At 37.9% G+C, this 13,112-nt stretch overlaps 1 protein-coding gene across 1 annotated transcript; it reads left to right on the top strand.

Annotated features, from left to right (window-relative positions):
• The first annotated feature begins 382 nt into the window (after positions 1-382).
• Positions 383-1,804, top strand: LOC131329743 (probable BOI-related E3 ubiquitin-protein ligase 2). The gene is made up of 3 exons (XM_058363095.1): positions 383-693; positions 786-1,122; positions 1,220-1,804. The coding sequence occupies exons 1-3, from the start codon at positions 638-640 to the stop codon at positions 1,781-1,783; spliced, it is 957 nt and encodes a 318-aa protein (XP_058219078.1). The 5' UTR covers positions 383-637; the 3' UTR covers positions 1,784-1,804.
• The last annotated feature ends 11,308 nt before the right edge of the window (positions 1,805-13,112 follow it).

A 13,112-nucleotide genomic window follows, 5' to 3' on the forward strand; every position in this document is an offset into this window, starting at 1 on the left:
TCCACGTGGCAGATTGCCATAGTGTCAGTTACGCAATTAATAAATATACTCCCAGTACTATTATCTCCAAAATTAGGAGTCAGAAATTAATTTTTCGAAAAGATAAAAAACAGCCGCTCATATCCCGGAATAGCCCCTGAAATTAAGCCGAATTAACGCACTGACCGCATCTCTGTTTGTTGGTTTGCGGAGAGTGGAGTCAAAGTTTTCTTAAGAGGGAGGGCCGTTCCGGTAACTGAAAAATCTCGGAAATAGACAAAACCCCCCAACCAAACAAATCTCTCTCTTCCCCCCGTCGTTTTCTCTCTCTCTCTCTCTCTCTCTCTCTCTCTCTCTCTCCCTCCCTCCCTCTGCATATAACAATCGTTTCTCTTTCTTTGATGGGATAAATAAAAGTACGGACTCTTTTTCTCTCTCTAAACCAAACCCTTAATAAACCCCTCCATACGCCCTTGCCACATCTATTGCATGCTTTTTGTTCGGTTCCTCATCCCTCCTCCCTTTTTCTCCTCTTCCCCGAAACAGAATCAAACACCTATATATATATATATATATCATCTCTCTGTAACGATTCTACATATACATATACATATATAGAGAGAGAAGAGCAACAAGAAGAAGAAGATATCATTTTTTCATGGCTGTTGAGGCTCGGCACCTCAACATCTTCCCTTCTCAAATCATCGGCAACAGGTACTGTCTCTGTTTCTTTTTTTTTTTTTTTCCCTTTTCATTTTCCAATATTGTTATACATTTCCTGACGTTGAACTTCGAATGGTATGTAGGGAAATCATGAACGGAACAGAAAACAACGTGATTAATGCCTACAACAATCTGATCGGATACGGATTGCCTCCGTTATCTGGGACGACGACAGAGACTCTGCTCCCGCTGTATAACAATAACTCGGCCATGAAATCCGACAGCGGTCTTTCCTACGCCATTCCATCGGTTTCTAGAAAACGCACGAGAGATTCGATTAATCCACTGATTTCCTTCCCCAACAGCCAGATTTACAACCAAAGCAACAATCGATGCAACTCTTTCACCTTCCTTGGCGAAGACGTCTCGTTGCAGATCCATCAACAGCAGTTGGAGATCGATCGCTTCATTGCCCAACATGTACGTCTCCGTTTATGGCCCTATTCTTGCTAAATTATTATTATTTTCGTTTTGATTACGTATATTGATATTAGAATTTGGGTTGTGTGCAAACCAGACGGAGAAGGTGAGACTAGAGATGGAGGACAGGCGGAAGAGGTATTCTCGGAGGATTATAGCGGCGGTGGAGGAAGGAGTTGTGAAGAGATTGAGAGCCAAGGAAGAAGAGATAGACAAGATTGGGAAGTTGAATTGGGCGCTGGAAGAAAGAGTGAAGTCGCTTTTTGTCGAGAACCAGATATGGAGAGACTTGGCCCAGTCGAACGAGGCCACGGCCAACGCTCTCAGAACCAACCTTGAACAAGTACTCGCGCACGTCAACGACGAGCAGCAGAACCTCGCCGGCGCGTTGGACCAAGCGCCGCCGGCGCGGGCGGATATGACAGACGACGCGGAGTCGTGCTGCGGCAGCAATTACGAGGACAAGGGGAGTGTTGAATGCGGAGGTGGTGGGAGTGGAAATGAGAGGCTGTGCAGGAAGTGTGGGAAGGTGGAGTCGTGCGTGTTGCTGTTGCCGTGCAGGCATCTCTGTCTCTGTGCTGTTTGTGGGTCGTCGGTTCATGCTTGCCCCGTCTGTAACGCCGTCAAGAACGCCAGTTTGCACGTTATCATGCCCTCTTGAACTTTATCCAGAAAAAGAAAAGAAATCGAGTATATTTTGTAGAAAAATTCGAGGAAAAAAACACCATTTGCCCTCATGTTTAGCGCCCTTTTTTTTTTTTTTTTGCTTTTTTTAAAGTTTCCTGCAATATTACTGCCATTTATTCGTTTTTTTTGGTACTTCGATTGGCAATGGCGTACTTTAGCAAGGCATTAGGATTAAGCTTTTGGTGCAGCGGATTAGCAGTAGGTTCAATTTCGTTTGCATGGTGGATTAGTACTACTATGTTCTACTGGGCGCGTGTAGTCAACGGCCAAGTGAAAGTGACACGTGCAGCGCAAAGGCTGACACGTTGGTCAAAGCACAAGTAACGCTACGGTGCGCAGAGGTTGGCTAACTTTTCTCCTCTTTGTTTTTGTCTGTTCCTCAAGAAAACCTCGTGTGCAGTCCGTGGGGGGTGGTTGTGAAATCGCGCCAAAACTGAGGTTGGAAAAAGGTGAGCAAGATTAAAATTAGGAAATTTCTTTTCTTTTTGTTTGGACCGTATTTTGCGCATCGTTACGTACGTTAGCCGGAGTTGCAATTGTCGTGGTTAATTTGTCGGGTTTGGAAAACAGAGATTATAAAACAGGGAAAAGGACAAAACGTAAGGCATCTGTTCCTTTTCTCGTAAGCGGTAAGCCCTGAAATATCTCAATCTCTCTCTCTCTGTGATGGTTGGATGGATGGATGGATGGATGTGGTGAGGTTGGTACTGTACTCAAAGAGAGATAGAGAGAGATCCCGTCCGAGGCACGTTTATGGGTGGAGTCGTCCTTGTCAGAAAGAGACTATGAAGTTAAAAAGAAGGGAATAGGCCAGGTGTGGCCCGGGGTAGTGCTAAAATTTGGCAGAGCAAGCGAAGACAAATTAATGAAAGTGGGAAGGGGGAGGGAGGGATGGGGCTGGCTGGGGATGATAGTATAGTAGTCCAGTAACAATGTGGCCATGCCTTTTTGGCGTGTTTATTTTCCATTGCTTTATTTGGCGGTGTGATGTAGGCTGGCTGGCTGCTGGTGCGGTCTTCCACAAGAAACGGGGACCCTTTTTGTTTGATTCATTCATCATGGATGGTATTTGTGGGGTTGGGATAAGCCTAAAAATCTAGCCTATTCACAATATTCCAAGGCATATATTTAAAACACTTTACTTATTTTCCAATCTATCAAGTACATTACTACATGATGATTCCAACTGTTCATATGGTAAATTTTGCGTTTTTCCACTTGACCAAAAAAAAAAAAAATGGTAAATTTTGCAGCAAAATTTACTATATAGGTAAAGAAATAGATTAATGGGGATGTCCTTGTATTTACTCTTGCTACGGTGAATTGGTGTGCATCAAATCAAAGGAGAGGAGGATGACGTCTTTTTCATCCGATTCTTGCTTGATGAGCTTTCTTTACTAGTTCGAATGGTTTACTTGGTAGAATTCAATGGGTAAATTATTTATATCAAAAATGATGTTGGGCAAACATCGGCAAAATACTTGGTTAAATCATTTTTTGTCAGTTACGTGTAATATGATTCATTCAACATTAGTTCCGATAAAAAAGGTCCGGAGAGTCCGAGAGAATTCTAGAGAGAGTGTGTTTGGTGGGGAGGGGCTCCCCTTATCTACCCTGCCGCCACTTCTTTCCAATTCTCCTTTCCCTCCTCTAATCTATTTCTTCTTCCTCTCTCTTAGCCCCCCTCCTCTCCGGCCTTTCTTTCTCCTCTCCTACCGCCGTGGATGAGAGATGGTGTATGAAGATTTCCCTCCTCTCCTTCGACGGATACCAAATCTAGGTTTTGGCTTGTGACTCCGATCCGCTTGGCAACGGTTTTCCAAACTCTCCGACAAAGAGTGTGTTTGGATTTCATGGACTCTCCATCCTCCTCCTGGGTTCCGACACTGCTATTATATTAATTGTAATTTTTTATTAAAATTAATATAACTGGGATGATCTTTTCACTCGAAAAAAGAAATTGGTTCCAATACCTGACCATGATGTGCATGCCGAAAACCATAAAAACAATTGGAATTGTCAAAGAAGCTGGTAGAGGACTCACATGCAATATCGTCGCCTTAAAAGATTTTGATTCAAAACAAAGTTAAATTTAGTCACAGAAACCTTAAAGAAGTTTATTTTAATTTGTCTAGTATGAGAATTCTTGGATTTGCCCCGATCATTTCCCCCATTCCGATAATTTTAATTATCCATCGTCCGCAAAACGGTTCAAATAGATTGTAGACAAGTCTATTATGCGTTGTTGCATGTCATCATTAATTATACTGAACATTTGAAATACGCATATCAAATAATACGTCACACTCTTCTACAGTATTTTCTACCATACTTAATAACAGTCACATATTTATTGTAATTTGTGAGGTAGGGGGGAACGTCAAGGGTGGACAGCGGACGCTAGACGAGTTCAATGCGGCAGTACTTTCCCTCAACTCTAACAAAGAAGTCATTAATTGCGTGATTTGAGTTGTCTTGTTAAGGTCAATTGTGGTGGGAAGGCATAATAATAAAGTTTTGAAAACCTATCCGGGAGGGAGATGGTGACCGATTGCATCAATCTCGATCTTTCTTGGAAGTTGGAATTGGTAGCAGTTTTGCATCATCAATGTGTGTGAGCAGGGATCGGTCTCCAACTCCTACAGCCAATTAAAACAACAATTTATTAGCATCTAATCTAATTTAGGGCACAACAATTTGTTTGACCATTTTTTAACCACCCGAGAACAACTCGTTACAATTACAAATTTTGAATCAAATTTGTATCATCCTTTTTTTATTTGGCAATGCAGGATGTTCCAGACCAGTATGCGCATACCTCATTCAAATTTCTACAGCTCCTCTCAACCGTTGCACACGCTTTCGCATAGCGGGATAGGGTGAGGTAGCCTCGATAATTCCTGGCAAGACAAGGAGAATTGACCTTGAAACATTAGAAGGGAATAGAGACTTGGATTTCATGGTCAAAGCAGGAGACTAGATATTTATTCTTTCTTAGAACTCGAGTTCAAAATCTTCTAAACGAGATAAGATTTATCTCTAAAGATTAGTCACGGTGCGCATAAAATAAGTTAAAATTTAAGTCATCAATTAAAAAGTCAATAATTTGACATAAGTGATCAGGAGGGAGCAATTTAGGTGTACTTTGAAACGATTCTCTTCCTATGTCAACAGTTTTTGTGGTCCGGGCAATTAGGTGACATCAATGGACACAACCCGAAAGAATAGACAGAAATGACATCAATGGACCATCGATTTTCAATTCGAGGTCATTTTTGAGTAGTCTTTCGGGGTACATAGAATTTTCCTTTCTCTTAATTACTTCTTGTGGGGAAAATAACTTAATTTTTTTCCTAATTAGATGGGTCGGGTGACTGACGGAGGGAGTAGAGATTGGCAGCAACTGTCGGTGGTAGGCAAAAATTTAAATTTAAGCTTAGACTGAAGGCGATGACATACTATAATATGTTCAATATGTTCAATCGGTGTAAAAAGAAACCAGAGAGTAGAATTTTTTATATTTCAGATTCAATCTTTTATTTTAGTACTTCACAATTGCTCCGCGTGATCGGACTCAGGCTCCGTTCCGCAACTCGATTTAAATCTTATTTTTTAAGAAAGTAATTTCAAGCTCAAAAATAATGTCTTTACGCAAATAATTTTCCTACCAATATGGATTTTGTTTGATAGATCCCATTAAGATCTTTTATACGGTGCAAAAAAAATTAAAAAATTATTTTTCATTTACATTATTTTTGAGTTTGAAAATGTGAAATAAGCTGTTTATTTTTTAATAAAATTTCTGGAACGGGGCCTCAATTTCTAAATGATCCAATTGAAAGTTGATTATTAGGAATAACCAGGTGGCACTAAAACACGATTTGCAGTACAGGGGTGTTTTAGCCTAATAATTCAAAAGAATTAGGGGTAGCTTTTTGTCATTATTGAAAAAAATAGCGTTAGGTAGTTTTGTGTAATTTTTTATTTTGGCGTTTCAGTTTATCTCGAAAAAATTAGCATTCGTTAATTTGCGTAATTTTTTTTGGATTTTCAGTTCATCTCGAAATAGGAATCTAAAAAATAATTCTAAAAAAAAATTCACGAAAGACAAAAATAAATTCAAACCGACCTTCAATTTTTGAATTTTAATTCCCTTCTCGAGCTGGACTACTAAGTCAAAAAATATACTGTGAAGTTAACAAAGACAATTTTTTATTTTTTGGAATACAAATAAAAAAGAATCCAAAAATATTATTAGATCACATTTGTCTCTAGCACTTAAACCACGCATGAGACCAAAAGTTGGACCCCACCACTCTCACAAGTCACAACCAATGCGTACGCATACGTTACAACCTATATAACCCCAAGGTTGGCATTTAATAACAAGGTAACACAAACAAAAACAATACCACAGTTAGGCCCCTTCTGTTGGCTCTCGTCGTCAGCATCCCTAGGCTTTTTGTTCGCCATTTAGCTTCTGGCAACAGCATAGCCTTTGGTATATTTTTGTGTTTGCGGGGCAGTACTTTATGGTCTGTTCCTTAAGCCTTACAAGACTTTCGCTCGTTACTAGCGTCTCTAATTATTGTCACAGCGATAGCACACTGTACTTTTATTATTATTTATCAATAATATCACAGATTTGTTTGAATTTTGTTGTAATAATAAAGAGACATTTAGGTGGTTTATGGACCCTACAAGATCTGGACCATCTGTTCCTTTATATGACCAGCATGGCATAGCCACCAAACATGTGAATAGAATTCCAATTCGCCATTCATATTTTACTACTCGTTTGTTTTGTTTACTACTCCCTCGGTCCTTCCTTTTGGAGATTTTAATTTTGTTTTTATCTCGATGAAAGGTAAGGAGGAGGAGGTGAAGAGGTGTAACAGCCCTCCCCTAAACATGATCATAAAGACTTTAGACTCTCGGCAGGCAGCAAAAGGAAACAAAGAGCCTTAGCTTCTATAATTCCCCGCCGTCGGGCTAATGAAACACAACCAGATTTTGCCAGACGGGCAAATTTTGAGTGGGTATTGCTCGCACAACTACAACCTTAGACTTCTTGACTTTTTTTTTTTAATGTAAGATATCTGGACCAGTTTACGCGTATCTCAAATAATTTCTCAAAAACCAATAATATTGCTTCGGTTAAAGAAATATCTGTTTTTTTTATCCGAGTTAAAGAAATATCTGTTGGAGTTACAAAAGTTGTAGTAGTAGGAACAAATTATGTTATTAATGGTAAAATCTTCATACGATTCACTATTACCCTTAAATGAGTTATGAGTAAATGAAAACACATTCCCTCACATACGGATCGGAGTAACTTTTAACTCAACTTTTCACATGCCTTAATTTAAGGAACACTAATAGCTAGCAGATAGTAAATTCTATTTTCCTCTTATGATTTTGACTTTGTTGACTTGTAATAATAGACCTATTTTAAGGTGCTTCTTAGGTGTACCTTTAGGAATCTCATTCAAAGTACGTGACTGTTTTCCCCTCAGGAAAGAAGTGGGATCCTTCGCTGGCTTTCATTTTCGAAATCTATTGTTATTTTTTTCTTGATTTATTGCACAACAAATCGCTAAAATCCCCTCGAATGACAATTACTTATCTCTTCGAACTACCTGTCAAACTAGTTCAAATCAATTATATTTGTTTTTTTGGGAAATGCATAGGTTTTTCCCCTGGATGAAAACTACTAAATCTTTTCCTCAAACATGCTATGGAGATTCTAATTTTGTCTAACTTTTCCAATGAATTAAAAAGAAGGATATGCAAATAATTATTTAGCACAAGATGACTATGTTTCTTCTAATATTTAACATATGATCATGATAACTTATTCAAATGATATGGTTTTTAAATCACCGTCTTCTGCGTCATATATGCACATCGAACGATGGGTACAGCGCAATAACAGAGGGTGATCGATTCGATAAAAATTAGGCCAAAATTAAAACATCCACCAACTAATTGTGAAGTAATAGTCACAAAGCATAAATCTTATAAAAGCTATATTAATTATAAATTGTGAAGTCATGGTCACATTATGTACGTCAATGCTAACTAAAGACCAAAGGAAAACCTATCTTCCGCCACTAGCAATGACATTTCTTCTTGTTTTTTTAAAGACATATATATATATATATATATATATATATATATATATATATATATATATATATATATATGTTGCAGAGAGTTCAACAAGATTAAGAGTGAACACAATATATTGGAATCTTTGGAGGTTTGGCAAGTGAAGACAATTGACCCAATTCCTAATTTGGTCTATCGTTTCGATGTGCTTAGATTGGGCTCTAAGCATAAATTGAAAAACAAATTAATAATATTGTTGGACTTGTCAACAGAAGGGTTAGCTAGACAATCCTTTTTTCTCTAAAAAGTCTTACTTGATTAAAGTAGTAAGGTTTAGGTATTCATTGCTTAAGCACAACCTAAACTGACCTAATCCAAGGACTTGTTATTTACATGAGGATATATATTTTTATTATTATTTTCATATGTACTACTGTATTATTTATTGCAATTGAGCAAGTCGTTTGTGGAAGACACCAAATAAGCATCATCGATCGCTTGCGATACTCAAAATAATAGTGGACCCCACGTCATACGGTAATCTGATTATAATTTGATAGCAGCCGGTAAGATTTGAAAATTATTTTTGGCTGCATTATGATATTCCAGTAACCTTTGTTTAAGTTAAGGTATCTTTCTTTGGAGACAATGGGGATTGTCAAAGGTGTAATTAAGTAGTCGTCAGAAAAATGGTGAAAATGACGCATATCATGGGGTGTGTGTTTTGGTTGAGTGGTGCATTTCTCATTGGAATTCCCATCAAAATCACCACTCCAAACACACATTTAGTAATATAGTACTACTACTTTATATTGGCATATATATATAGAAAAGATAAAACCAACCAACACCACCACACAAACCCCATGTCCACCTCCCTTCCTTGATTGAATACAAAGAAAAAGTTGTGTGAATAAACTAACCCACCCGACTTCTTTTGCTTTGGTGCCCAAAGAATCACACATCAATGTCATGTGTGTCATAGATATATACCTTTTTTTTGAATAAACCCTTATCTTCTTCTTCTTTGCTAATTATAAAATATTCAGTCGTGACTGTCTCCTAAGTTAAATAAAGACGATGACTTAAAGGCGGTGAATAGCCTCGATATATGCAGAGATAGCAGGTAGTAACTCTTTGTGTTTTGAAATATACTCCTCAAAAAAAAAAACTTGAATAGACATAAAAGGACGTAAGACAAGCATTATGTTAACTTCGCTTTATTTTCACTTTCACCACCACCATGTGAGTGATTGTTAGTGAATTTTTTTTGTCACGAAAGAAAAAAAAAAAGAAGAAATGGCCAGGATAGTTATACATCATGCGCTGGGTCGGCGATGTGCCAACGATTACAACAGAGACACCGAAACCAATATTTGCCATTTTATGTTGGAGGACAGAAAAAGGAAGCCCTAAATTAAATGTCTAGGGCCATGCTTGCTTGTGCCTTTTTTCAATGACATTTTTGTGTTAAAGGCGTGTGTGTCCACTTTGGTGAGATATAAATCCATATTCCAAAAGTTTCAGTTGAAGTGGGAGATGGTTGGAGGAATGAATATCACAAAAACATAGAATACGAATCCAAATCCAAGAGAGATGGGACCATGATGGATAGTCCCAACTTTTTTCTTCCCTTGTGAAAGGGGGCACTCATGTTCCACTCCATCAATCTTAGAAATTGATTTTGTTTCTTCCTTTCCTTCTCTCATAATTTGTCCACCTTTTCAAGCTGACCCCACAATAACCATCTCATAAGCAGGGGGGAAAAAATGCAAGTGCTGGAAGAACTTTAATAAGCTGGTCATATTAGGTTGGCATGGCTCCCAAATAGTAGCATTTGATAATTATGACCCACCATAGTCATAGATCTAGAAACATGATAAACTTTAGGACTGTTTGGATCATGATTTTTTGAGATATTTTTTTCTCTCTAAGGGAAAAGAAAGGACAGACAAATGATAAGTAAATTTAGTTTCTTGTTCTTTCTTGATCAAACCCTTTGCTATTTGTTCTTTGAAAATCAGGAAGATCATTTTCAAACTTGATCGATTTATTCGTTCAGATTTGTATACCCACTTTGCATAAATCGGACATACAGGCTTCCGGCCCATTTTAGTGGAAGGACGCGCTATTTGTTTACACCCATTAGTTTGTAAGGAATTCAATGTAGCGATTTCCTATTTTCTTAATTGTCCTTTTCTTTTCCCCGATAAAATTTTCCACTAATACATAGGCTTGGTGTTAGATCCTAAATCCAATTTGAATGGATGCGGTTAGGTGGTGAGTCCTCCTCCTAGCTAGCATATATATATATATATCTCTCTCTCTTTCTAATATGCAAGTGCATTGCATTCGACTTTTTGGAAGGCAATGGTGGGGTCAAGATAAGAATCCACAAACTCCCCAAAAGAAGAGAGTGTTAACAAGTGACATTTGAAATCATATCTTGCACAATGAGAGAATTTCAATGACTTGGGCCATGGTTCTGCTGCTTTACATGGATATGGATTCTGTGTGTGATAGGTGGAGTAAGGCTAAAGATAGAAGACATTGTTTATGGCAAATTTGAAATCCTAAAAAGCTCCCACTACTGATGAAGCACTGAAAAGTACTAAAACAAAAGAATCACAAAGAGTAAAAAGTGGAGCTGTCAAGTGTAAACATCAGCCTCTCCCACTATCACAGATTCCATGTGCCTACACTATCAGGACTTGATCATCCCATTAATGGCAGTTTTTGGAGTTCGTGGTTTCTAACCAAACTCTCCCATCTTGTGGGTTTTTCCGGTCAGGAGTGTCCAGGCCAACTTATTTGCACCTCAATTAATCCCTTCCTCAGTTCGATCAAAGGCAGGTCATCCACGCCGGGACTAGAAAGTACTTTCTTGCGGTTTGATTCCAAGAATCGAACCCTGACCAACATGTTGGGGAGTAAACCCACCAATCAAGTGATTGTATGATTGTGTTCCTCTTTCTCTTTATATAAATGCATTATTAGTGGGAACTTGCTGAAAAGTGTGGTAATTGTTCCTTGATGTATACATTGGCATTTGGCGCCACTTGGAAAAAGATAATCACCAAGATCATTGATGTTTTTTGGTTGGGGTGGGCCAGGGAGAGAGCAGTGCCCACACATGACATCTAACAGGAGGAATTGGTCTCTAGCTCTATGTGGATAGATGAGATATTCAGATGTTGTTGGATTGGTCTACCCTATGAGTTAAAAAAAACTTTGAAAAGTGATTCCAATGCCAGAATAATCACTATCAAGACTAGCAGATGGATGTACTATGTTTTCAAATCTTCTCTTTCCTTTTTCCCATTACCCCTTTCCTGAAAGTAGCACATTCCAACAGTACTAAAGATAGACAATGACTTGAGAGCTAAGAGAGCTGAAAGTGACATAACAAAGAATCACCTATCACTATACACTTAAGTAAATTACAGGAAATTTTATTATTATTATTTTTTTGCACCATGATGTGTTCTTGACAATTCAACGCGTAAAATGCAGGAATTTTGGGTCCACCATTGATGGTCCACAAGTTTTTTCATTGGAAATTTGGTTCCAAGTTGCATGATTATGACAAAGAAAATGGTCCTCCTATGACTTTATTATATGGGTGGGGTAGTTCCATTTTTTTTTTTCTCATGTTTACCCAATCGGGTCTGTTTTGGTGGCATTAGAACAGGAAGATAATCACGTTTTACATTTCTCCAAATATGAACAAAGCCTACGAATTTACGGCTAGTCTATATGCAATACTGTCTTGTCTAAATCAATATGCAATCCTCCTTTATTTCTTATCGAAATTACTTGACCATTCAATCAATCACAATTCGGAAGACATTTGATCGTGTCAAATTGTTCAACTTTTCATCTAGAAAAACGATGTTTTATCCAATGATACCTTGTTCTGAAGCCGTGTGTATGCCGTGGAGGCATTTGGGGCCAAATGGTTAGAGCTAAACTGCATACTACAGTCTACAGAACAGTTTAACGAGTACATTAACTCCTGCAAAATTTAGCCAATTATACGAGTAGGCACACCGAATAAGGATAACCAAGTTTCTTTGAATATACTCTGTCCATGCCTAAACCTTTCATACATAATAAACATATCTACAAAAGCAACAAAATGATTATTAAAGTTCATGTGTTCTATTCCTCAAACAATTACAGAATTTTTTAAATATCGGCCGTTATGTATTGTATACGGAAGGGGTTTTGGACATTAATTTGGTGATAATTACCTATATATAGGCCGATATTGTTCAACATGAACCAATATGTGGCCGTATCAACAACGCAAGTATGTGTACCGATAGCGCGATTTAGAAACCTAATCATTGAAAAAAGCACAAGCAATGTTAACATGCAAAATTCATCTGGTCCGCCAAGTCTGCAAACATGGTAATTTCATTGGAGTCTGTCCATGCATCCTCACATTTCTTATCTGTTCCATACAACAGTACTAATAAACTACCCTTCCTCCAGCCCAAGTAATGGCCAAAGCAATCCCATTAAACACCCACTATAATGAGCAGAATGGTCCCTATTCTTCCATCCGCTATCACATAGTACTTACTAGATAACCCAATAAAGTTCTTCCCCTACTCCTTTTTTATGTGCTTTACAATGTATCGCGATTGCACAGATTAGGCTTTGTCCCACCAAGTCATCATACAAGATATGAGCTCCATGCCTTTTGATCCTTTTTTTGGAAGCAGATTTATGAGGATAAATCATTTTCTTACTGCGTTACGTACACGGGAGATGTTTGTGTTTCATTTCGTAGTTGTTAGAGGAAGAGTAAGAATATTACACAAAGATAGGATGAAAAGAAAGCATTGCCTGGCTTCTTATCATTTGATTCTGTTCTGAAGAAGAATTTTGGCGCCCGAATTCTTTAAACTACATTGTTGAATAAATTAACCATAGTAAATTAGTGATGCGAAAATCTTTATGAAAAGAACCAATAACGAGTATGTTATAGTACAATTATGCATCCTTAAAATAAAGGGAAATTTTTAAAAATGGTCCCTCTAGTTTGCACGAGTTCTCATTTTCGTCCCTCTACTATTAATTATATCAATTTTAACCCTGTAGTTTTCATTCCATCTCAATTCCGTCTTTCTCCCTGACGCCGTCCATGAAACAAACGGAATTGAAGGGCAAAATTGTCATTTTCT

This window comes from Rhododendron vialii, chromosome 6a, assembly GCF_030253575.1.
Source record: "Rhododendron vialii isolate Sample 1 chromosome 6a, ASM3025357v1".
Lineage (NCBI taxonomy): Eukaryota > Viridiplantae > Streptophyta > Magnoliopsida > Ericales > Ericaceae > Rhododendron > Rhododendron vialii.

What these genes read in the sequence shown, in the direction of transcription:
- LOC131329743 (XM_058363095.1), top strand. Translation starts at nt 638, where the DNA reads ATGGCTGTTGAGGCTCGGCACCTCAACATCTTCCCTTCTCAAATCATC. An exon ending in TCTCAAATCATCGGCAACAG is followed by an intron (nt 694 to 785) that starts GTACTGTCTCTG and finishes AATGGTATGTAG; the next exon opens with GGAAATCATGAACGGAACAG. An exon ending in ATCGCTTCATTGCCCAACAT is followed by an intron (nt 1,123 to 1,219) that starts GTACGTCTCCGT and finishes TGTGCAAACCAG; the next exon opens with ACGGAGAAGGTGAGACTAGA.